General features: G+C 52.9%; 1 protein-coding gene across 3 annotated transcripts; it reads right to left on the minus strand.

The window, feature by feature from the left end:
• Nucleotides 1–108: 108 nt before the first annotated feature.
• On the minus strand, nucleotides 109–4,567 carry SLC35C1 (solute carrier family 35 member C1). 3 transcript variants are annotated; one of them, XM_040559291.1, is made up of 3 exons: nucleotides 4,496–4,567; nucleotides 3,848–4,443; nucleotides 109–1,680 (listed from the first exon to the last, which is right to left on the minus strand). In XM_040559291.1, exons 2-3 carry the CDS (start codon nucleotides 4,389–4,391, stop codon nucleotides 1,121–1,123), a joined length of 1,104 nt encoding a protein of 367 aa, XP_040415225.1. In that variant the 5' UTR covers nucleotides 4,392–4,443; nucleotides 4,496–4,567; the 3' UTR covers nucleotides 109–1,120. The 3 variants fall into 3 exon arrangements, with proteins under 3 accessions (XP_040415225.1, XP_040415223.1, XP_040415224.1); XM_040559289.1 differs by having other exon boundaries at nucleotides 3,848–4,383; nucleotides 4,546–4,566; XM_040559290.1 differs by lacking the exon at nucleotides 4,496–4,567 and having other exon boundaries at nucleotides 3,848–4,466.
• Nucleotides 4,568–23,933: the final 19,366 nt, after the last annotated feature.

Here is a 23,933-nt window from a genome sequence, read left to right on the forward strand (position 1 = left end):
CGCGGAAGCCCCGGCCTCCTGCTCCCCCCAGCGGCCACAGAGGGAGCCCCCCGCCGCCCCCAGCCCTGTCACGAGAAGGATTTAATCGAGCAGCTTTGGGTGTTACACGGTTAAAAGTTTATTTATTTATTTTTTTCCTCAAGCGCTGAAATGGTGGTGGAGGGGACGGGCTAAAATGGCGGGGGGCCGTGAGGGAATGAGCCCCGAGCAGCTGGGGGGGTACAAAGCTGGTGTGGTGTAAGTCTTCTGGAAGGAGCCCAGGTGTTGTCAGCCTGCCCCCTAAATTGAGAGCACGGAGGGTGAGTGTTGTGAACCCCATGAGATGTTGTGGCAGGGAGGAAGTGCTTCAGAACAGCTTTTCCTCTCCCTTTTGTCACTGAGGGCAGAGGCACGCTTGTTCCTCTTTTTTAAGGCAGACAGGCCATTTGAGAGCACACACTTTCCCTCCCAGGAAAAGGTGCTGATGTATCACACCTGCTTCTTAACATAGTTCCCAAACTAAGAACCCAGAGGGCAAGAAACAAGAGACCTCAGCAGGATGAGTTACTGACCCATTGGAACAGGGATCTGGGGCACTGCTGCTTCTTAGGCTTGTACACAACCAGACGGGAAGAAATTTCCGACCCTTCGCATTGAACAGCGAAACAGGAATAAACCATTATTGCCAATTCTTTTGCAGCAGAACCATTTACTTAAGACTATCCCAAACAGCTTGGCTACCTGCCTCCCCCTCATGGAGGTTCAGGATTTTGTAACTCCACACTCTTAATTCAGTCAGCTGTCATTCTAGATCCCTAAATACACAGAGCTCCCAACCCATTCTTTGACCACCCCACAGAGATGGGAATTGCTCAGATTAGGTCAGTGGCAATAGCCATTTTAGAAAAATGTCCACAAAAAACCTGATACTTCTCTAGAACACATGCTCTCACCCTGTCTCTGAGCTGGGGAGATCCAGTGGACAAGACATGATTCAGTTAGCTCTTTGGCTCTGGTTCCTGACACAGCTCCCCATACCATTTGCAGGTGAATTTTTCCTGCTCCTTGCTCTTCTCCGCAGGAGGAAAGGAGCTCTGACGGTTAACTCCCAGGTACAGAAACAGGTGCAGGCTGAATCTGCCTACACGCCAGTCTCATTTCTTTCACTGCTTTTGAGATTAGGATCCTCTTCCACTTTTCTCATCTCCAGCCCTTTTACCCATGTGTAGGCAAAGGAGCCCCCCAACACCATCAAGTTACTTGTCCACCACAAGAAGCTCTTTGTCTCCTCAAAGTAAATAACAGCCAGCACCGTTTGGGCACAGGCCTTGGCTGTCCCGGACACATTGTGGGTGAGTGGGCTAGTGAACTTAATCTGAAGTCCAGTCACATACCCAATGGCAAAGCCAAACACTCCCCCCAGGGTCATCATGCCCCAGAAAGTGGGGTTTCCCAGCTTGTCAAAGTGGTAGAGGGTGTGGAACTCGCCCAGCATCATCATGAGGGGGAAGAACAGGACACAAGCATTCACGTTGTTGTAGAAGGTCAGGTGCCAGATGCTACCATCCACCACAGGCAGCACCTTCTTGGTGTAGATGGCATTGAGGGAGACACACAGGCTTGCTAAGATCCCAAAGAATATACCTGTCCATGACAGAGTGCCCTCTGCCCCTTCCTGGTCAACACCCAGCCAGAAGCCACCTGCAACAAAACAAATCAGGCACAATCTGAACATATGCTGAAGGACTTAAAATATACAATTGGTGATTCATCATCTACCTAATATTGAACAACCACAGCCACAAGCAGAGGCAGGCTAGAAGGCTTCCCCTTTCTATTATACTAACCCGCAAAGTGTCATGACTACTGTCCTGGGAAGATTTATTTTAGGAGTACAGGTAATTTATTGTGCTATCATTGTCTCATTCTCACACTGAACATGAAGCAGGAGTTTAGAAATTATTATTACAAAAGGACATGAACTAAAGCTACTGTTTGCGTACAGGTCACTTGCAGAAGATCATATGATTTTTAATTGAAAAGACAGCAAACTGGACATGTAGGTAGCCAGAAATACTCCTCTTATCTTAGAAGTTTAAAGAAAAAAACTTAGGGGAAAAGTATCGCAACCCACCTAGGCTTTGCTGCACTGTTAACAGTAACAGAAATATAAGTCAGAAAAGATAGTAAACACATGGATTAAAATACAGAAGACCTTGATCAAAAGGAGACTACAAAGTAGAAAGACGTCCTCACTGTATTAAACTTCTTCAATGGGCAGAACGCTCTTTAACCAGCTCTGAAACAGGAGCTACAGGCTCTTTTGCTCCAGGGCAGAGAGGGAGACTTCTCCCGATCCAGCTCTTCAGCAAAATATAAAAGGAGAGATCAGCTACCGAAGGAATGCTGTAATGCTTCTGTATTAGCTACTTTACATTAGAAGCCATGTGGAAAGTTGCCTGCAAGTCAGCCAACACATGCTATAAGCTAAGCCCAAGTACAAAAGAGTTCAATGCACAGACAAGAAGGACTTCGTGTCTGGCCACAGAGAATGCCTGGCTGGTATACACATACAGGCAATGCTCCTACAGCAAAGGGAGATGGAGCCGGGGAGAGAGCCTTAGAGAAACCTGGAAGGCTGGCAAATGCCACACAGACTTAGGCAACATCTCTGAACACAAGGCTAGCTAAAGCCAACTGCTTGCATCACTTGGTAGGGGGGAACAGTAGCTGTTCAGCCAGACTGGCTCTCCTGTTCATCTCTCATATAAAAAACTTCTTGTTTCATCTCACTGAAGTCCATCTGCTTGTCTAAGCACCAACATGAACACATGTCCACCTGGAACTGAAGTCAACATTTCACCACCCTTGGCATCAAAATGACCCTCTAAATGGAAGGCAGCTTTTCATTTTACTGGGCCTTTGGAGCAAAAGACTTGTAAGCAATTCCCGTTAAGCCAGTCAATGCCCTGCCCTACATCCTTACCACACAACCAGATTTTCTGGTGGTGCTTTATGCTTGATTTGATTAGCTAATCCTGTTTGAATTGGCAAGCTCCGTTGTATGGTCCCAACAATGCTGACAGTGTAAATAAACACTTATTGTTTTCAAAGTTAATTATTAACATTCACTTGAAAATAGGGAAGAAACAACTAGTTCTTTAATGGCCTTTGTGGGGAAAAGACGTGGTATCATCTTAAGGCAAATGAAACTTCATTAGAGAATAGACAGTTATTAGTGCTTAAAGAGAGCAACAGTCAAGTGATAGTAATTTCCTTTCCTAATGATACCTATGTGCTCCAGACACAGGAAGCAGACTGCCTAAGGCAGAGCAAGAAAAGAGCCCTACGATTACCCCATCTCATTCAAAAGCAGTCGTGTGTATGAGGATGACTTCCCAAGAGGAAGGATGGTTCTGCTTCGTTTGTTATTTGGGTTCAGCATCCTGTTCTGAGTGTTAGGCAAGAAAAACACTACCAACCATTACCGGCCACTTGAAGTGGTTAATACAGCCCTAGCAACCCACTTACCAAGGCTTTGCCTACCACCAGGGGTAGGAAGGAACATGTGCAAAAAGCAGGTAGGAAGCCCTCTGTGGGAAAGCAGGAACTTTGCATTCCCCTATCCTACAGGAACAAAGACTGGAGGTGCACCAGCAGCAACAGCCAGAGGGCAAACACGGACCTAACAGGTGTTAACCCCATGGACTGTAGCAGTACAACTGCATGCTGCAGGCTGAAGCGAGACACCACAGTCCTATTAACCTGGGACGTTTACAGTCACCTTCCCAACCTCTGGAGAACCCCCTCCTTGGGCTCTCTGAGGTTTGGGGTGGGTGCTGGGTGCAGGCCCCCCATTCCCACTCACCTATGATGACACTGCAGGCCAGGAGGGCGTAGAGAGAGGTAGTCTGCTTGAGGAGCAGGTAGGAGAGCAGCACGTTGAAGACGGTGGTGAGCGAGCGCCCCACGTTGTAGAAGGCCACGCCGACGTGCTTGAGGCAGAGGTTGTTGGAGGTGACCATGCCGATGAAGACGACAGAGAGGGGCAGCACGCTGCGGGACACCTTGAGGTCGAGGCGCAGGGTGGGCAGCCCGGCACAGCGCGGCCCGCAGGAGGCCCCCAGGCTGAGCCCCATGCAGAGGGCGGCCGTCATGGCGCACTGGAAGAAGGTGACGAAGAGCGGGGCGTCGAGGCGCAGCGAGGGGCTGTCCAGCAGGTACTTGTTGAGGAACACCATGGTGATGGAGGTGAACCAGTAGAGGCAGACCACCAGGGCGATGCGCAGCGCCCGCAGCACGAAGGGCGCCCGCCGCTCCCCGCCGCCCTCGGCCGGCAGCAGCGGGTCGGCGGTGCCGCCGCCCAGCGCCATCCGCAGGATCCCGGTCCGCGTCAGCTGCGCCCTGCTCATGGCGGGCACAGGCCGTCAGCCGACGGACAGGGACCGGGACCGGGACCGGGCCCTGACCCGGCCCCCGCCGCCGCCGCCGCCGCCGCCGCCACCACCACCACCACCACCACCGCCGCCTCGCCTCCCGCCTCCTCCCGCCGCCGGCCCCGCTCACCCTCCGCTGCCGCCGCCACCGCCGCCGGCCCCGCGCTTCCCGGAGCGGCGCGGCCCCGCCCGCCGCCCTTTATTCACGCCCCGCGGGCGCCGCTCGCCGCCTCCCCGGGCCGCAGGCCGCGCCGCCATCTCGGGGGAGGGACCGCGCCGCGCCGCCCCGCCGCCGGCGGGCAGGGCCGGGCCTGGCCGGGGGGCGCCGTGAGGGGGTTTGGGCCGGGGATCCGGCACCCGCCCGGCACGGGGGTGCTCCCAGGGGTTCAGGGGGTCCTCCTGGGCTCCGGTTTGTGCCCACTGGCGCTGGGCACCACTAAAAGAGCCTCGATCCGTTCTGTTCTGCTCAGGGAGTGTTGTATCGTATGAGGGCAGCTACTGTTCTCGTTATTGGGGTTATTCAGTCACGAGTTGTTTACTCTGTCACTCGTAACATCTGTAGGGCTCTTGGCCTACATGTTCTGATGTGGAAAATAAAGACTTCTGATGGGGAAAATAAAGACTTCTGATGCCTGATCCCCTCCCCACCTTTTAAGTCACTCCTCTTCCCTTTATAGTTTCCTATATAAATTTCTTCCCTATACAGTTTCTTCTTGCAGCAACTTGCAGGTTTTATTTAATTTCTGTTTCAATTATTTCCCCATTTTATTTGCTACAGTGACCAGGAGCAAGGCACTTAGCATTGACAGCTATGTTGCCATCCTCACCTGTAGGATTTGGCCTCCCGGTAAAAGTAGCAAGGTGGGGCTGATCGTATCTCCAGAAGCAAATCTGCTGCACGCCCTACTGGGACTGCAGCTTTTGTAAATGCCTGAGGGGCCCGAGGGATGCTCCCTGAAATAAGAATCTGGTCGCAGTGCTGGCACCCCAGAGCTGGTTTGGACGTGGGCTGGGATGTCCTCACGGTACTGAAGTACTCGTACAGACGCTTTGGGTACGCTCATATAAGCTCCAGTCATGCTCAGTAAGCACAGGCATGGAGTCATTGTTTCAGACTGCTGGTAAATTTGGGAGGGCAGCCTCCATCCCTACAGAGCTGTGTTGCTTGTGGCAGTGAAGGAGGCTCGCCCTGGCAAAGCTCTGGAAGCTGCAGGATCTGAACGTCACCTGGGCTGCGTGTATTTCGGGTGGGTTGGGTGTTTCACATCAATGTGCTCCAACACAGAAAGGAGGTGGAGGTGAATTAAAAACTAAAGGATGAAAGACTTCAACAGAGGTCACCTGCTCACAGAGCAGCCTCTTCCTGTCATTAAGGAGGTTACTGATAGCCGCGCCTGTGCCGGAAATAATTCCAGCCCTGCTATCTCCTATCAATGTCCTTTATGTGCTAGTTGGAGCAGGTGTGATACAAGTCTTGTGTGTTCAGTGATTTTCTAATGTGGGTTGAGCCCACAGCATGCCATGGGGTATAGGTCTGTGCACTGCTGTCTAAGCCTTATTTACATAAATAAATTTCTCATTTTTACGGAGGTAAATAAAACCTTTCCAGTATGACCTGAATGAAGTAGACACAGTGACATCTGCAAACAGCTCATAAAGACAGTACGGAGAAGTGTTGGCTGCCTTATCCCTCTTCCTGCAGTGTTAACTTGGAAAGCTAAACACAAAAATGTCACTGCCACTACTATTAACTACTCCAGTACTGAGGTGCAGCCTGCACTGATCTCTGCACCCCGCTGCAGCAATGCAAGCTGTGCAGGAACTCACCAACCCCTTTAAAGGCAGCCTGGGTGCTGGGGTAAGCTGCACACACACATTCCCTCCTGCTGAAGTGATTATTCCACAATCCCAAGTCATTATTCCGGGTGTTTAAAGACCCATCTGCCCATACTCACAGGCCAAAGCGTCCCACCTTCTCTAGACAGTGTTTTATAACAAAGGAGTGTTTTCCCTACCAAACTCTCTAGCATGTTACAGATTCAAACTGCTGAACAGGACAAAATAAATTAACAAAATTAACAAAATAAATTAAAGTTAATACCAGATTCCACATGGTGATGGAAATAAATTAGAAAATAAAATAAAATAAAATAAAATAAAATAAAATAAAATAAAATAAAATAAAAATAAAATAAAATAAAATAAAAATGAACGTTAATACCAGATTCCACAGTGGTGTGCTGGAAATTTCTGACCACTGACCCCTCTAGCTCAGCCCTGCTCCTGCTACTAGCAGGGCAGCTAAAACTTACTCACTGCAAGCTCCCTATAGGGCATTCCTTCCCATTCCCTCCCTTTTGGCACCAGACCCAGCACTTCTGTAAAAAGGTATCACTTGGGTAAGGAAAGAAAGCAAACAGCCTGGGTGGAAGAGCCTGGCTTAGTTCTAGAGGTCCCAAAGGCCTCTTACACATAAACATGGCTTCAGCATCACACATGCATCTTGAATTTGAAAGAAATTACCTCTTCCCCCAATAATGTTGCAAATATGACCCCATCAGAGCCAGACAGAGAACAGTTTTTCTCTGAAACTTGCTCACGTTGTTCAAAATATCTTCTCTAAACTAAACACAGAAATTAGAAATGGAAAAATAAAACCCCAACCCTCAATCCCATCTCGTCTGCTCATTCAGCACACAGAAGATTGCTTTGTCCTGCGCAACTTTGAAATATCCCAATCAATAAAATGTTCATTGCTTCTCTTAGGAGATTATTCTCCAGACTTATAATACATGTATGGCACGCCTACGTGGGAAAATTGACCAGAATAGCTATCTCAGCCCTGACAATATAATTCCCTGATGTTGACAGTGTTTTCCAAAATAAAAGTGATTTATTCGCAGATAATCACGTAGTTCTGTGATAGTTGCGCTGGTCAATCTCCCTAGGCAGAGCTTGTCTGCAAGCATGGCAATGGTCTTGACAAGTGCTTTGAGTAAAGGCTTGCCTGGGTGGAAAAGCTGTCTGGCAGAGTTACTGTGCCATAGCTGTCCTGCCTGCCTGCCTCAAGGGATGCTCTGCTTCGGGGCACAAGAGATTTCTGAGGAAAGGTGGTAATTAATAGGTTATAATGTGAGCTGGAGCCATTGTGGCAATGCGGGCTGGCACAGCACCAGCCTTGGGCTTTCCTGAATTAATTCCTGCTTGAATGAAAGCTCATCTTTTAGGGGGGAAAAAAATCAATCTTGTCTAAAAATATGTCCAGGAATACTAAATTTGGTGGGACTCTAGCAACATTACTCCAATGGCTGTTTGTTTCCCTCTAAATAGCGCACGCTGCTCCATGCTTGGACTTGCTGGGTTGAAGATTTCAGCCTCTGGATCCTGTTACAACTTTGCCGATGTTTTCCCGAGCAAGAGCTTACAGGCGGATGAAGTTACATTTTAACCTAGTTTTGAGAAGTTTAACTTCCTTATAGAACGTGTTTATTATGCTATAGCAGCAGTGACTGACTTCCTTATGCACACAAGGCCTGGGTATTTTCCTACTTGGTTGCACATTAACGCGGCACCACGTCAGGAAGAACCAGCCCAGGGTTATTTCTGCTTTAGGAGAGCGCTGCTTCAAGTTCCCCAAGTGCTTTCAAAGTAAACAGTTACCACTAGCTTGGATCTGAGCTTTGCTGGGCTGTTGGCGTTGGGAAAGCTGGCTGTCTCGGCAGTGTCCTTGTGCCCATGTCCCCAGAGGTGCCCGTGCCACCACTGGCTGCCCCTGGGCGGGCAGCAGCACAGCACCCGCACTGCTGTGTCTTTCCCAGTCCTTCCCCATCTTAACACCAAAGCCTTTTAAAATAAGGCAGAAACTCCCCGGGAAAGCTCTTCCCTTCCTCCTTAAATTACTTGACCTACTTGAAAGACAGCAATTCGGCTGAAAACCTGCAACCCGGCTGCTAAAACTGGGGTGTTGGTGCATCCCGGTGCGGAAGCAGCACGGATCGCTTTTCCCGGCCGCACGGGAGACCCGAAACTGCCGAGCATCGTGTTGGCGACACTTGGCGCTGGGGACACTAGGGGGCAGGGCTGGCACGCTTTTGGGGCTTTCCCTGCCTGGCCTGGGCAGGACTGGGGTACTGGAGCCCACCTCTTGCCGACCCGCATCGCCTCCCCCCCGCAGCAAAGGCTGTGCAAAGCCACATTTGGGGCCACACCGAGCGCTGCAGTGCCCAGCCCGGGGTTGACCAGCGTGCCCCTTGGTCCCACAAGTGACCTGTGCACCCCTGGGACACCCCCAGGTTGCCCCCCGGGCCTCCCCAGCAGCACCCGGCCTCCCCAGCACTCCGGGGACGTGATTTATGGGGCAGGCCCTTGGAAATGCTCTGAACCCAGAGCTTAAGTGCTTCTGAATGGCAGCATTAATTACTATTAAAAACACACATTTATATCTCTCTCACCTGCTTTAAATCCTGGGAAATTAGATTCCCTACCCATCCCTTCCAGCCCTGGTGGCAGCTGAGGGTGTTTTATGGCCCTATAAAGCCTTGCAGTACCTGCTGTCTATATGGGCTTTTATTTATGAGGCCCTTAACAGGCTTGCTGGTGGCACTGCTTGAGCTCCCCCTACCCTCATTTTGGTGCTGTTTCCCCTGCCAGGAGCTGTCCCCACAGCTGCTCCTCCTGCAGGGCTCCAGCTCACTGTTCAGCCCCATTTCCCTATGTGCTTCTCGGGGAAAAAGGGGCCGTGATGGCAGCACACTCCATGCTGCTTCCAGTGTTGGGAATCAGGCTCAGGGTTGGGTGATGGGACGTGCAGTTTTGGGCAAAAACACAAAATGGGGAGTTCAATGGGGAGCCCCCAGCTGCTCTGGCACAGCATGCAGCGGGTGAGAGACCGGCAGTAGGTGTGTATGGCAATTTGTCTCAGCCTCGGTACTTTTTTATGTGGAAAAGGGATTCAGGGAGACACACACCTCTTGACAGGCTTCTTAATGGCCTCATTTGCTTGTCCATTGCTGCAGTCCTGCCAGTTATCATCAAAAGTCACCAGGGGCTGGGAGACGAGCAGCCCTAAAACCCCAGATCGCAGAGACAGTAGTTTGTGTACATCTGCATATGTTTGTGTAGGTCCTACAAATATTATAGCCTTTCTTTTCAGAGGGTGGAAGCGAGCTGTGTAGATGTAGATCTTAAAATAGCCAGCTTTTCCCTAATGGACTGCAGCAGTTCTGCAGCTCATCGTATACTGAACGCCTTGATGGAGCATTTAAAAACACACCATGCCTTGGGGCTGAGAAGCAAACCCCATTTTGGTGGGGGCCTCTTGCACCCACACAATGGAGGATGGTGGGATGGAGAAGAGCAGGGGGCCGGCAGCAGTGCTCATCTCCAGGGCTCTCCCATATAATGTCCCTGTCGCCGGCTCTGCCCTCCGAGCACTTCTGGGTCCTCAGACCTGCTGGAGACCAGATGCTGCTCTGGGGAATTGGCCAAACTTCTGTGCCTGTGTCAGCCTGCCAGGGAGAAATTGATAGATATCTCTGCCTCCTGACTCCCAGGCTGAGCATGCTAATTTATAGATTGGATCTGTCGCTCCTGATAAACGATATCTTACTTCCCTAATGCCGCCTTCAAATTGAGTTTTTAAGGCTAGGTCAGACGGGGAAACCAAAGGGTGACTCCGCTTTCTCTTTGCTTTGGCTCCGTGGTTGGGCTGAAGTTGGCTTTTCAGGCTGGAGACAGAGCCAGGAGCTGTGGCTGATGCCATCCTTGGTGGCCAAGTGGCTGCCTCAAACCAGGCTCTGAAGCCCCACCTGCCTCCTCCAGGTGCTCACTTGGAACAAAATCCCTGAATCCATTTTGGGCACGGCAACCCCTGCAGGATGCTTGTCAGTATAGTTAGTAACACACGTTATTTATGGAGCAGCACACCATTTTCCTTGAAATGAAAAAATCCCCAACCAACCAACCGACAAAAACCAAACAAACCACAAAACAAACAAACAAACAAACAACAAACAAACAAACAAACAAACAACAGACCCTATACCATGTTCCCCTGTGCTAGACATCTATCCAGCTATAAGGTCCCTGCTGTCCTGCCTCCCGCCCTCCTCCCACTCCCACCCAGGAAGAGGGGTGAGATGTTCAGAGCGATGCTGGAGGCAGCTGGGGATGCAGGTCCTCCCTACACACGCCTGGCAGAGGTGTCCCAGCAGCCTGAGATGCCCGTTCCTGGGAAGTTGTAGCACAGTGGGACTCAGCTCCATGTGGCTGTTGTGATGTGCTGGGCGCCGGAGCTCAGAGCAGCCTGACGGGGATTGATGGCTTTGTGTTTGAGCCAAGAGCTCCCAGCAGCAGTGGAGGAGCAGGGCTGGTGGGGCACGGGCAGTCAATCCAGCAGAGAAGAGGCATTTCCTGAAGGGATGCTGAGCAGGAGAGTGGACGGCATGGTAATGGGATGTCCCGTCATGAAGCACACACCAGACAAAGATGCCCCAGCTCAGTTTCCCTCCTGCCTGTGTCCATCCCTGTATCTTGCAGCTTGGCTGAGCTGTGTGCTGGGGCAGGCGGTGGAGGGGGACCTGAGACCTCAATCAGGAGCCCCAGCTTGCCCAGGAGCACAGGACAACACCAGAAGGCTCCCAGCTTTCCCCCTGTCCATGCCTGAAGCCAACAGAGAGCCTGCTGGCAATCCCCAGGGAAGAGCAGCAATTCCCTTTCTATGCCTGTGCCAGGTCAGGTGTGCCGAGCATTAATCCCTCCAGGGGCTGTGCCTGGATCAGCACAAGCACAGCTTCGGTGAGCATCCTTCTCCAGCAGCAGAGAGGAGCAGTTTCTGGAGCACAGCCAGCGGCTCAGACCTGTACATATGTGAGCAGCTTTGTTCCTCCTCTGGGGAGCTGCCTAACAAAGTTGAGAGTTGGCCAAACACCCAGGATTAAGCATATCACTGCTCTAACTCTCCAGAGGTTAGGGTAGTGAAATGCACATGTGTGTGGACCCATTCAGCTTGTCGTCATCGAGCCCTGGATATTTTCCTGTTACCCAAGAGAGGAACTTGCTAAAGCCGCCTCTTTATGCCCCGAGTACCACTGCAATAACCCAAAATAAACCAGACCAGTGAATACCTTCCAAAGGCAGTGAAAGCAGCAGTCACACTGAGTCAGGGCCCTTCCACTCACCTTCGCTGAGCTCTATCTCCGAAACCCAACAAAACATCCTCCCTTTCCCAACTTCCAGAAACCTCAGCAGCCCAAATTTCCCTGCACGACCATCGCAGCTGATTGAGATAGCAAATCCTGCGGCACATCGGAAACTGAAAACGACGGAGCTGGGAACAATAAACCGAATCTGAAGTTCCAATTAAAGAAACACAGAGGAGATGGCTGTGATTCGATCCAGATTTAATTCAATCCAAGCTTCCCTCTTTCAAGGTTTGTTTTTTCCCCCCTTATCCGCTGCAACAAACCTTGATGCCGAATTTAGGTCAGGCCTCACCCCCTGTGGCTGCTGAAACATGGCTCCAGGAGAGGCCCTGGAGATTTCCTTCCCCCACCTCAATATCTGGCCAAATAAAAATTCCCCTGACCAAAGCAGTGGCTTTGATCCACCTGTGGTTTTCAGCAATGCGGGCTATGGGCAGCGAGAGGGCTGCTGGCTATACCCCAGCGCGGGGAGCTGGTTGTGATGGCAGAGCTGGGCTTTTGGGACAGTGAACGGGGCTGGGTGAGCAAAGAGAGGATTCACCTGGGGGCTAGGACAACCCAAAATGATGTGGTGGGAGTGATGAGGCCATGAGGGCAGTAGTTGTGTCCAAATGCATGCTCTGCAGCTTGCAGGATGGAGCCTGTGGTATACGGAGCACAGAACCAGTAGCAAAACTAAAATGTGGGTGAGGAAGGGGGCACCACACCGTCCCTGATCCCCATAGCTCTGCTCCCCCCTCTCTGCCAGCTCCCATCCCCTCCCAGGAGGCCCCATGCTCCTGGTCTGACTCCCCCAGCACCACAGAGGTGCCCCCTCTATGGAAACCTCCTCTTTTTACAAATTCTATTTTATTTTTTTCATCCAGGCCTTTGAAGATGGTTGTTGCCATGGAAACGTGCTTTAAAGCATGCCTTTTTCCTTCCCTTCATCTCCAGAGCCTCTGTTGCCATAACAGCTGCATCCCACCCCTCCCTGCTCCCTGACACGGGGCCAGCCCTGGCCCTGCGGGACCCCATGGCATGGGGGTCCCCGAGACACTGCCTCGTGCCACGCAGGGCAGGGGTGGCCGACGAGGAGCGTGTCTCCAGGCCACGGAGCCCACAGCAGGGCACAGCACGGGAGGGGACGGCAGATACACGCGGTGCCTGCCCACCAGCTGCGGCAGAGCCAAGGCTTAACTGAGAGCACATTGCTGGCTGCCGTCGCCTCAATTAACGCGGCCCTGCTTGCTTTAGCAATTACCTGCCCGTGGCTCCCGGCCCGCTCTCAGATGGAGCTCTCCTGCCAGGAGTCACAGCCAATGAGCGCAAGTGGGGAGCAGGCACGGAGGGCACCTTCAGGCAGCCTTGCCCAGATCCCACGCAGGCACCTCTCCCGTGTGCCCGGGCACCAGCTTGCTGCTGCCCCATGCTCCTGCTGCAGCTCTCCAGCAGGAAAAGTGCGGGTGACAGCAGCACTGTGGTCCCCAATGCACGGGGCTGGTGGGGAACAGCGCTGGCAGCCACCAGGAGCAACGGGGCCACCAGTTAGGGGCATGGAGGGTGAGCTGTGTGCTCTGAGCACAGGGGAGGCTGGCTCCCAAACACCTCCTCGCTTGCTAAGTGGCCCTACATCAGCTGAAGGGTGAGCGCAAACACAAGTCAAAGGGACCGACGACGTTGTTCCAGGGGAGAGAGAAATATTGCCTGCGCTCTCCAGAGGGCAGCAGAAGTGGAGATTTAAATGGTCACGATGCAATTTCCTCAAGACGCGGTTGAAAACTGCTACCAGGCTTTGCTTTAAACTAATCAGAGTCCTTTACATGGCACTAGTAGCTGCTCCACACCACTGCAAGGTCTGTGTCCTGCCAGTGCTGCTGGGCCGGCTGCTGAGTGTGCGGGCTGCATCTGACAGGCCCGTGCTGGCACCGGATTGATGTCCTTCTTGTTCCCGATAAGGATCCGAAGCCTCCTCTGGGTCCCAGCAGCGATTCTTTTATCCTTCCTGATTGTGGCATCCGCGCTCCCGGTGTCCCCGGGGACGCATCAATCGTGGAGCTGCAGGCGCCGTGCTGCTATCGGCAGCGATGATGGAACAGCTACAGGAGCAGCTGTCATTTCTCCCTGTTTGCGTTTTGTTCTCGGGCTATCAGCGGGACGTTTTCCGCCAGACACCTATCAATCTGCCTGCCCGACAGAGGCTGTGTGGCTGAGGATGCCGGTGCCAAAGCCTGCCCTCTGCTGTGCTGCCTGGCACCAGCTGAGGGCATGGGGACCCCTCCGTGATGCCGAAAAGCAAGATAGCGACAGGCCCATGTCCCATTTAATGCCTCCCTATCCATCACCGAGCTCGCAGGCTGTACCTTGCCTCTTTGCTGGAAAACCTCGGGGCAAGGTGACCCAGCTGCCCTGCTCTGCCGCAGGCAGCACCAAAGCGAAGCACCCGTGTCCTCCAGCCGCCCAGGAGGATGCCTCGGCCCCATTTGGTTCCCCACTCGTCTCCAAGCACAGGCCTTGTGCTTTGCAGCTGGACCTGCTGCCACCCCGAGAGCTGACTGCGCGGCTCGATGCCACATGGGGAACCCTTTGATGCTGTCCCTATGGCTGTGTCCGGCTCTCCTGGGGTGTCTGAGGTCCAGCTGCCCGCTCACCCGCACCTCTTCCAGCCCAGCCTGTGTTACAGCAGCGCTAATTAAACAAATATGTCTCAATTCTGATGAAGAACTATATGCAAATCTGTGCGATGCTTCGCAGCGGGATACGTTTTAGCAGTCAGCTCTGCAGTCGCTCATTCCTCCTTGGGGAGTGCCAGCTGCATGGTGAATGAGCCCGAACAGGGGCTGGAGTCTCCCAAGCCCCCCAGCCCTCACTGCCTTCACACCCAGCCAGAAAAAGCTGTTCCTCCCTGCACAGGACCGTGGGCTGGGGCAGGGAATGGTTTCTCTTGGCATCTCATTGACAGAGCCTGGCCTTTGCCTTGCGCAAAAGCAGGGGATCAGCCACCTCCTCGGTCAAACAGCTGGGACCAAACCCCAGGTAGGAGGCAAAGGCTGAGCCGTAACATTCAGCACCGCCTGAAATGCCCAGGGACACCGAGTTTTTTGTTTTCCTCCCTTCTCTGGTGGATGGGCAGAAAGGAGATATATATATATATTTTTTGGCCTGTTTATAGACTCAGAATAATTAGAAAGAGAAAGGTTTCTTACCTTTTTCTGTGAAGATAAACTTCTCCAGAGACAGCCTTTGTGCATACTGAACACTGTTCTTGAAGCTTCCCCCACTGCTCTCTGGGAGACACTCAGCACGTGAGGCACATCAAAGGTAATGCAAAACACCGCTCAGATGCTATAGGGGGTAGGAAGAACCATACCAGTGACATTTTAATCTTGGAAAGAAAAAGTGGGAAAAAGTGCTTAAAATCCCTGCCTGAGAAGAAAAACTGTAGATGGGTCTGGTTGGGGTATGGAGAGTTGCTCTCCGGGGCCATTTTACCTCCTTACCAGGCCAAGACCTCCTCAAGCTCCCAGAGCTGTGAGGGATGTATGGAGCAGAGGTTCCCTTGGGCTTTTTCTGACCAGGCACCAAACTGAGCAGTCCTCTGAGGATGTGGGGTGGGGAGCGGGAAGCAGGAGCAGAGGGTGGGCTCCATCCCCTGCCCTTGCCCCCTAACCACGCTCCCTCTGAAATCCACCCCGCTCCTCCGCTTCACACCACGGCTAAGCAGCTGAACGTCTCGCCACAACCCATGCCGCGGCGCAATTAGTCAGTGCAAATGGGGATTTTAATTGCCCCGGTGATTTACAGCGCCCGGGCAGTATAATTAAAATTCATTCTCAGGCACAGTCAATGAGGCGTGCAGCAGCACCATCTCCTTACTGGAGTGATTGAGGCGCCAGCTGCAGCTGGGAGGGCTCGCACCAGGCACCAGGTTGGTGTCCCCGTGCCCATCTGTGTATGGGGATATTGATGTCCCCTTGCCCACCCATGCACGGCACTGCCCTGGCTCATGGAGCCCCGACCCCGGGCGTCCCATGGGCAACGGTCCCTCTGCTGTCTGCAGGAGGCCGCGATGAAGCTCCACGATAAATCACGCAGAGGGGGACTCAGCGCTGCGCTCTGCTGCCGTCCCCTCTCCTCATCGCTGCCTCTTTCTCCCTTCCTTCGCTGCAAGGAAGGAGCTTTGTCTCTTGCCAAATCCCCCGTCTGTGTTGGGGGATTGGGGTGAGCCAGGCGTAAAATGAAAATAAATCACTAATTCCTCCTAATAATGCCTGATTTCCTGATTTGATATCCCACATTAATTCTAATTACTCACCCAGAGTCAGGGCATTAATCAAGGCGTTAAAACTTCTCCTTGCTTAGCAACACGGAGCCGCCGGCAGCTGGCAGTCCTGGTGTGGGCTCTGCCTGTCCCCACGATAGCTGTGTTGTGATGGGGGCTTGGGGGAGACCCCGGCCTCTCTGTCCCCTGCCCCAGGGTGCCCGCTCCCAGCCCAGTGCCCCTTTGCAGCCACCAGGCAGCACCAGCCCCCGCTGGGGTTTGCCTGTGTCCGTGAAAGGCAAACTCACTTGTTCGAGTTATGACGCAATTAACATTTCTTCTGATTATTATTTTTTTTTGGTGTTGAAAGGATTAATATTGCATTTATTCACTAGCTGATTAATTTTTTTTTGAAACTCATCAGTTGAATAAGCTTTAATTTGGATGGTAATTAACTGAAATATGTATAAACTCAGAATCTCTGCACTCGGTTTTATTAGCCTGCCTTACCTGTCCTAGATACAGGACAAAAAAGCACTCTCAACACGCACTCGTGTTTAAAAGCCCTACAATTTATGAAGGGCGGCATTAGACACAGTGAACGAGCTAGGCTCGGTTTCTGGCTCTGGCATCCTCGTGGATTTTCGGAAGAGCGGACCTCCGTTGGTCAGATGTCACTGCTAGGACAGAAATGGCAACGAGCCTTTCTGCTTTTTCGGGTTCGCAGCTTCTCAAATTTGACTGAGCTCATCCTTGACAGCATTTTCTCCGCACTTAGAGAGCCTGTTACTGTTGCCAAAATCTGTTTTTGTATTTCGTTGCAGGTCTCAGATGCTTCCCGAGCTGTTGGCTTGGCATTAACTTTTGAGCAACAAGCATGCGTTTCGTGGGTACTGACACTTACATGGCTTTAATAGCCTACAGAAAACTCATGCCTTGACTTGGTGTTTTGAACCAAAAGAGTTAATTTTGAAGAGGAATATGGACCTCAAATACTTTCAGTTAGCAGCAGTATTTAAATATGTCCTGCTCCTGAGGTTCGGGCACTACCCCCGCTCTGAGCCGGAGAACAAAGCAGAGTCCCGCACTCAGAGCTAATTGGGGTTGGGGTCTGGCGGCCCCAAACCACGCTGACTTCTGCACCTGGAGGTCACCCCTCTGAAGTTCTCCTTTAAAGTGAAACCAAACACTTATGGTAAGAAGAAGAGCAGAAACCCACGCTGGAGTCAAGGTGCACATGGAGCCCAGCACGTGCTGAGCCTCACCCCAAGTCCCATCCCGATGGGGACAGGACGGCCGCTGGCCCCACAGGGATGCTCACAGCAGCAGCAGCTTTTAAACTAAAACCCCACTCTGGCACCTTTGGAGTGTACGGCCTGTCTGTGTGGGGATTGCTGCCTTGCCTTCTTGTTTCTCTCCTCCGCAAGCTGCAGGTCAGTGGTTTACAGCCCGGGGTCAATGCATCCTGAGGGTGCCGTGAGCTATTTCCCAGCCTAACTAAGAAAAGTGAGCCTCTCATCCACAGCCTTACAGCTGCTGTGCAGGAATCTGTGGCTCCATGGGAGTGTTTTTAGGAGGTATACAGCTGGGATCGCTCACAAAGCTCAAGACGAGATAGATGTGTTCACCCAGGAGGGTTTTACAGCCTCCATACTCAAACTCCCCTTTATTCCCTGGCTAGTGCACAGAATTAATTACATTTCTGCTATGCTAGCATGGCCCTATAGCAGCTGACTTGCCATCACCCAGCCCGGCTGGACAAATCCCTACTCCAGAGCCCTTCACATGCGGGACGGGCCATGCTCAGCCCCACCAGGCTGCCCCGGTGCCAATAGGGATGGGGATTGAGCTGTGCCTGCTCCAAACACCCCATCCTCCCTCCACCCATGCAGCAGCATGCGAGCACTAACAGGGACTTCATTAACGTGCACGGCCTCCCTGTGCCACCTCCAGGTCTCTGCGTGCCACTAAATCATCTGATTTGGAACAAATTCACTGGGAAGAACTACAGCAAGTCAAGCAGAGGTCTGGGACACGGGAACAATGGCCCATAAAGCAAACATGCAGCAGTGCGCTCAGCTGCCGGGGATGCTGCTGGCACATGTGGCTGGGAAGATTAATATGCACCGAGCAAGCAGGAGCAGGGAGGGAAGCTCGCAAGGTTCCTCTCATTAGCTCATCCTTCCAGCTGAGTTAATGACTCCCAAGTTTCACCCAGCCCTCTCTGCAGCTGCTATGGAGTGGCACCACAAGTTAGCAGAGAGCTGAGTGTGTGTGCGTGACGGGGGCCTTCAAATCCCCTCTGGGCCCCCTCGGGGGAAGGCTCTGCTCCCAGGACACTGGGATCGGGTGCAGGGAGGCAGGAGGGGACACAGTGCCCTGCCATTTCTCCCTTTCCTCTACATGGGGACAGGGCAGGAGAGTCTGGTGTATCCCAAGCTGCAAAAGCAGGAATAAAGGGAGCTCAGAGGAGAGCATGCACAAGGAGCAGAGAAGTATGGGACACATGGGTAGTAATCTTACATGCACAGCAAGACAACTGATGGCCCAGTAGGGGTGGCAGCATACCTGCAGCTCCTGGGGAAGGCAAGGTCCCTACTGAGGGACCCCATTCCCCTGAGGTGGGTATTAGATCCATACAAACCAGAGCTGGGACAAGCGGACCGCTGCAGGAGGGTCTGGGATATCTGGCAGAGCAGCAGCCGGAGCAGAGCCAAGCAGGGAGGAAGGATTACTTCTGCGGAGGGCAGCTTGTGCCAAGGATATTTTTTATCCTAATGATCGCAGGCCAAACCCAAAGAAGGAGCTCAGTGGGAATAGGACTAATACATCAGCCTTGTAAGCCGTGGCAGCACAGGGGCGGATTCTGCTCCAGAGCAGTGTGGGACCCAGGTCAGGAGCCTGGCTGGAAAATGACGGTGGAAAGCCTGGGGGGCTTTGTACAGAACTGCAGGTGCAGCCAGGTGCCCACACATGGCAGGAGGGGGCAAAAGCCAGCCCCTTACCTGTGCAGGAGAAATCAATCTGGTTCCACAGGGGTGTGCTGCCTGAAGGTCTGAGACTTCAGGGGCTCCGCAAAACCAGCCAGATCCATCAGCCCCATCCTGGTGTCTGCTGGGGCCAAGTCTGGGTTTTCTGGTGCTCAGCATCCTGCATCCCTGCTGCCTGCTGTTATTCCCTCTGCAGGTGAGCTGCGAGCAGCCGCTCTCCCATGCTCTTCTCTGATATTTCTCTCTGGCAGCCTCTCCCCCACCTTCTCCTCCTCCTTTATTCTTCAACTCAAGAGCCAAAATGAAAACACCTTCCTCAACAGCCCCTGACAACAGCGGGAGGGAAACCGGCTGCATTCTACTGATTTGCAAAGAAAGAAATACAGAGAAACGTCTTGATAGCATCATAGCAAAAAAAAAAAAAAAAAAAAAAAAAAGCGAATGCTGCGCTGTGCTCAGCCGTCTCAGGAGACTGGGTCTCCGCTCCTCTGACTGTTTGAAGCCCGGCTCAGTCCCCAGGGATCTCAACAGCTCCAAAGCTGCTGCCGAGGAGCGAGAAAAAATCAGACACGTTCTCTGCTGGGAAAGGCTTTCCCTGCAGAAATCAAAGGATGCTGCACAGGAACGGCACGCCGGGTATGGCCAAGGAGCAGGAGGCTGACGGAAGCTGAAGTGGCACTGCCTGGGGAAGGCAGAGTGGGGCCGGATGACATGCAGCTGCTGCCTAAGGTCTGCAGGAATTTGATGAGAATTAATCTCCCTGGGGAATGGGGTCTCTTCCTCTCCTCCCAAGTGAGCTGGGTGAACTTAGGGTACTGGTGCAGGGCTCCTACTGTTTGAGTTGCTAACATGCTGTCCTCCTGCCCACGTTTGTCACGCATGGTCTCCAGGCCACTCATCTCACCTCAAACAATCCCACCAGAGAAGCACAAGGCCATCCCAAGGCAGATATCTTGAAGCCAAACAAGCTGGGCTCTGGAAGCACCAGTTTCAGTACACTGTCTCTTCACGCAGTCTGGAGCTGGTGCAGACATAAGGAAGCAGGACACACCTGGTGTCTTCAGGAGGAGGAAGAAGGGACCTGTTCCCAAAGGCTGGGACAGGACTCCCAGGGCTGCTCACTGCATGAAGTAGCAGCAGGGCAAAGGCTTCATCACCTCTCCTTTCTGGAGCCACAGGGAGAAGTAAGTTTATGAAGTTTATAGCATCTTTGGCAAGAGTTAATGCTAGTGGTTCTCCAAAGAAATGCAGCAGCCAGCTACCATCACACACACACACACTACTACTGCATTTGCAGGTGAGAGCAACAGTTAATCAGCTCCATTCATTAGCAGCTCATTAGCTTTAAGGAACCTCCCCCATCACTGTGGGCCTGGTTGTGCCTCCTTACAGACACCTTACACTGTTTGCCCCACAAACAGCCCCATCAAGCTCAAGCTCGATGAGAGCATTCCCGCAGCACGAGGCCTTGTGAAAGGAGGCAAGGCCTCCCATGCCTGTACGGCAGCACGGCGCGGAGCTGTGCAGAAACACCCCCCCGTGCAAACAGCCACCAATGTCCTAAGTTGCTGAAACAACTAACTCAACTACTGCTGCGAGGGCAATAACACTTCACAAACACCACACAGAGGTCTTTGCTCTTCGTTGCACCAGCTGCGAGGCTCGCTATGCTGTTTTCTGAGAGATCCCGTAACGTCGTCTTAAGATTCACTCAAAAGCTGCCGTAAGACCTCGGTTTTAGACAAAACACAATTCTCTGCAGTGCTCTGATCCTCCTGTCACTCGGCTCTTTCTAAAGGGCTCAGGATGTGTCTCTCCTAGAAGCCACACGCTCTCAGCCCTCTTGGGCCTGCCACAGCAGCTTCCCTGCGTGCCTGGGTTGCAGCCCTGTCACCAGAGAGCCCCATAAGGACAGAGCTGGCTGCAGGACCCAGAGCACCATCACTTTGCTAACAGAAAAACCTCTCAGCATCCTCTTTCCCCCCAGTTCTGCTTGACCAGCCAGGGCAGGGCTGCCAGGTCTTCCCAGTCCCATGCCTGGAGCCGCCCCAGCGCTGTCCTGCCCGCTGCTGTTGGTGTTTTTCTGCCTCTCGATTTTTCCAGCACCGATATTGCTTTTCCTGGTGTTGCCATAACAACTGGCGTTAAGAGCTTGTTGACATTGCCCCGTTGTACTAATTGCACAGTTTCCTGTCACCGTTACATGCCAGTTTATTTCTTTTCAAGGCCTGAAATTGCTTTCAGCCACCTTGCCCGCTCCCTTGCCACCTCCCCAGGCCTAGTTAGGGAGGTGGAGCGAGGGAACAAATGATCCTGAAACGCCCCAGGGAAGCGTCATTTAACCCATCCAGAGCAGCCAGGCGGCCACCCAGCTCCAGTGCAGGGACTTTCGGATGAGTTGCCTACATTTTCTGCGTTGCACCTGCAGCAGATGGAACATTTAGGGCTGGGTGTTGCAGTGTGTGAGGGCCGGGCTGGAGCTCCTGCAAGGCATCACGGCAGCCCCACGGGTCCCTATCCTCTGGGAATGGTTCCTGTGCCCTGGGTGGCGGTGGCACAAGGGTTTTGTTCCTCTCTCTGACAGAGGGAACGATTAGCAGGATCAATCGCATTGACCTGGTGGAGTTTACAGAGGATGCTTGGGGCACCTTGCACCTCTCCTCATCTCAGCCCCTGGCAGCCTGGCTTCCTGCTCCCACCCGTGTTCCCCCATAAAACACGGTAGCCAGCAGTGCCACAGCCTGACACTGACAAACACCAGTGTGGAGCCTCCTCCCAGCCCCACAGCACCATTCATCTCACGGTCCCCACTGTCTCCAGGGATGCTGGATGAGGGACAGGGACAGATTGGACGTATGGTAAGCTCCCAGCCTCCGCTGGGCACTCCTACCCCAGCAGCAAGGCTGCCCTGTTGTGTTCCTCGGTAATTTATCACCAAGACACTTACTTTATAAATATTAAATGAAGGGCTCCATAAATTTTTAACGCAGAAAATAAAACTGCATTTGGTGAAGGGAAAAAAAAAAAAAAAAAGCAAACCACAAAACAAACAAACCAACCATGCTCCTCACCCATTCTTGTTGTCTTCCTCTCTTTCCCTGGCCTTGCCAATGCCTTGCCATGGCTTTCTGCTGAACCTCCCATCCCTGTCCCTCTGGTCACGGGGAAGGAGGCAGCCAGGGAGGCTGTGGAGGCTGCACAGCAGGGATCCTGGGCTGGTCAGGCAGCTATTTTGGCCACATCCCATAATGGGGGCTGCAGCATGGTGGCACAGCACGCGGCACGGCCCAGGAGCTGCAGAGACATTCCCGTCCCTCGCTGCCAGCCTGCTGCAGTGAAGAGCACGGATGAATCATTAGGACAAGTGCTCCTACAGCCCAAGCACAAATGAGGGAAGATTGGACCTTAGGCAAATAACAGCTCTTTGCTCAAGTGCGCTACATTTCTGCGCTCAACCGCAGCTCCTCGTGCGAAGCCTGTCACAGGGGACGTGCTGCCAATCCCTGGGGTCCAGCACGCAGGAGGTGAGCAGCCTGGCCCCAAAGATCAACACTTCGCACTAACCCCTCAGCATCACCACGCAGTGTGCCCGGCTGCTTTGTAGAAAAGAAGTCAGCCAGAAAAACCTGATGCTGGACCCTGCTGCAGGTCCTCCCTGCACCCTTGGTGGGAGCTGCCCGCTCCCCGGCGGCTCTCTGCGAAGTGCAGATGCCAGCAAATCCTCGCTCCCGCAGTCATTAACTGCAGGGAGGAACCGAGCGTCAGCAGATTTCTGGTGGGAGCGGATCGAGGGGACTTTCTCTCATCCGGATGGTGACAAAGAAGGCTCGGAGGGAGCTTTCTCCTTGCTGATGAGCGCCCGGAGCGACCTCACACCTTCCACCGCAGACAGACACTGACTTCGCAGCAGCCTCAGAAATACCTGCAAGAGTTTGTCGCTGCTTTGACAACTCCAATGGTTTTGGATGATTTTTGTGGGCAGATGTGCCTGTGCTCAGCACATCCCCCTGCTCCCCGGTGCCCCTGCAGGGTCGCGCGGTGCTTAAGGACCAGCTCAGCACCATCCCCAGGCAGAGGCTGTGGGGATGCTCCAGCGGGGAGAGGAGGGATCCCCAGCTGCCAATCCACGCAACAGAGCCAGGCATTAACCAAAACAGAAACTAATAAAAACGATGTTAACAATAATAACGGCAACAAAAGTTATTAAAATTCACACTCAGCTGGGCGTGGGGCTTATTGAGTATTTTCCTGGCTTTTTGGCAGACTGTGGGATTGCCCCAGACACCAGGGCAGGGTGTATGACAAGGAGAGACAACGATCAATTTTTAATATTTCATATTTAAGCAGGCTTGGGCTCCAATCCATCATATCCCCTGGCTTTCCCTAAAATTAATCTTCAATAGCTTATCGAGAACTTCAGAAAATTAATATCCCAGCATTTCACCTTAGGGGAACAGCACTTTCTCTGGTTGAATATGCATGCAAGAGCAAAAAAGAGCGCGATGAAGTGCCTGCCTGCAAGACTTCAGCTTCAAAAGAGTTTTTTGTTGTTTTTTTTTTGTGTGTGTTTTTTTTTTTTTTTTTAACTTAGCGGAGTCCCCCCCCCTTCACTGGGCTCCAGCTCCCCTGGTGGAAGCATCCCGGGAGGGTGGGACGGTGCAGAGAGGACAAAACAATTCCCAGGCTGCTTCCTACACAGGACGCTTCACCTTCCTGCAACGGGGCCCCAAATGAATGAATCTGCCCTTTAATGTCAGGCCATGGGAGCATGAAGGGGAACAGGAACAGGACGTTCCCCCGCTGTCTGATGCCAGGCAGCCGAACATCCGCGCTCCCACTCCCAATTTCAGCGGGGGGAGGCTCCTGCTGGCAGCGGCCCTGACCCTAAAGGCAGGAGGGAGCCTCCGGTCGGGCAGGGCTCGCAGCACCGAGGCAGCATGCTGCCTGCCCCTGTGGGAACGGCTTGTTCACGAGCAAATGTTTCATTTTTTCAGGGCCCAGAGGAGGGTGTGAGCCCTCCGTGGGCTGGCAGCGACCCAGCGAGCTTCAGCAGCTCACCAGGAGGCAGCCCTACCTCTCCCCTGGC

The sequence above is a fragment of the Cygnus olor genome, chromosome 5 (genome assembly GCF_009769625.2).
Source record: "Cygnus olor isolate bCygOlo1 chromosome 5, bCygOlo1.pri.v2, whole genome shotgun sequence".
Taxonomy (NCBI): Eukaryota; Metazoa; Chordata; class Aves; order Anseriformes; family Anatidae; genus Cygnus; species Cygnus olor.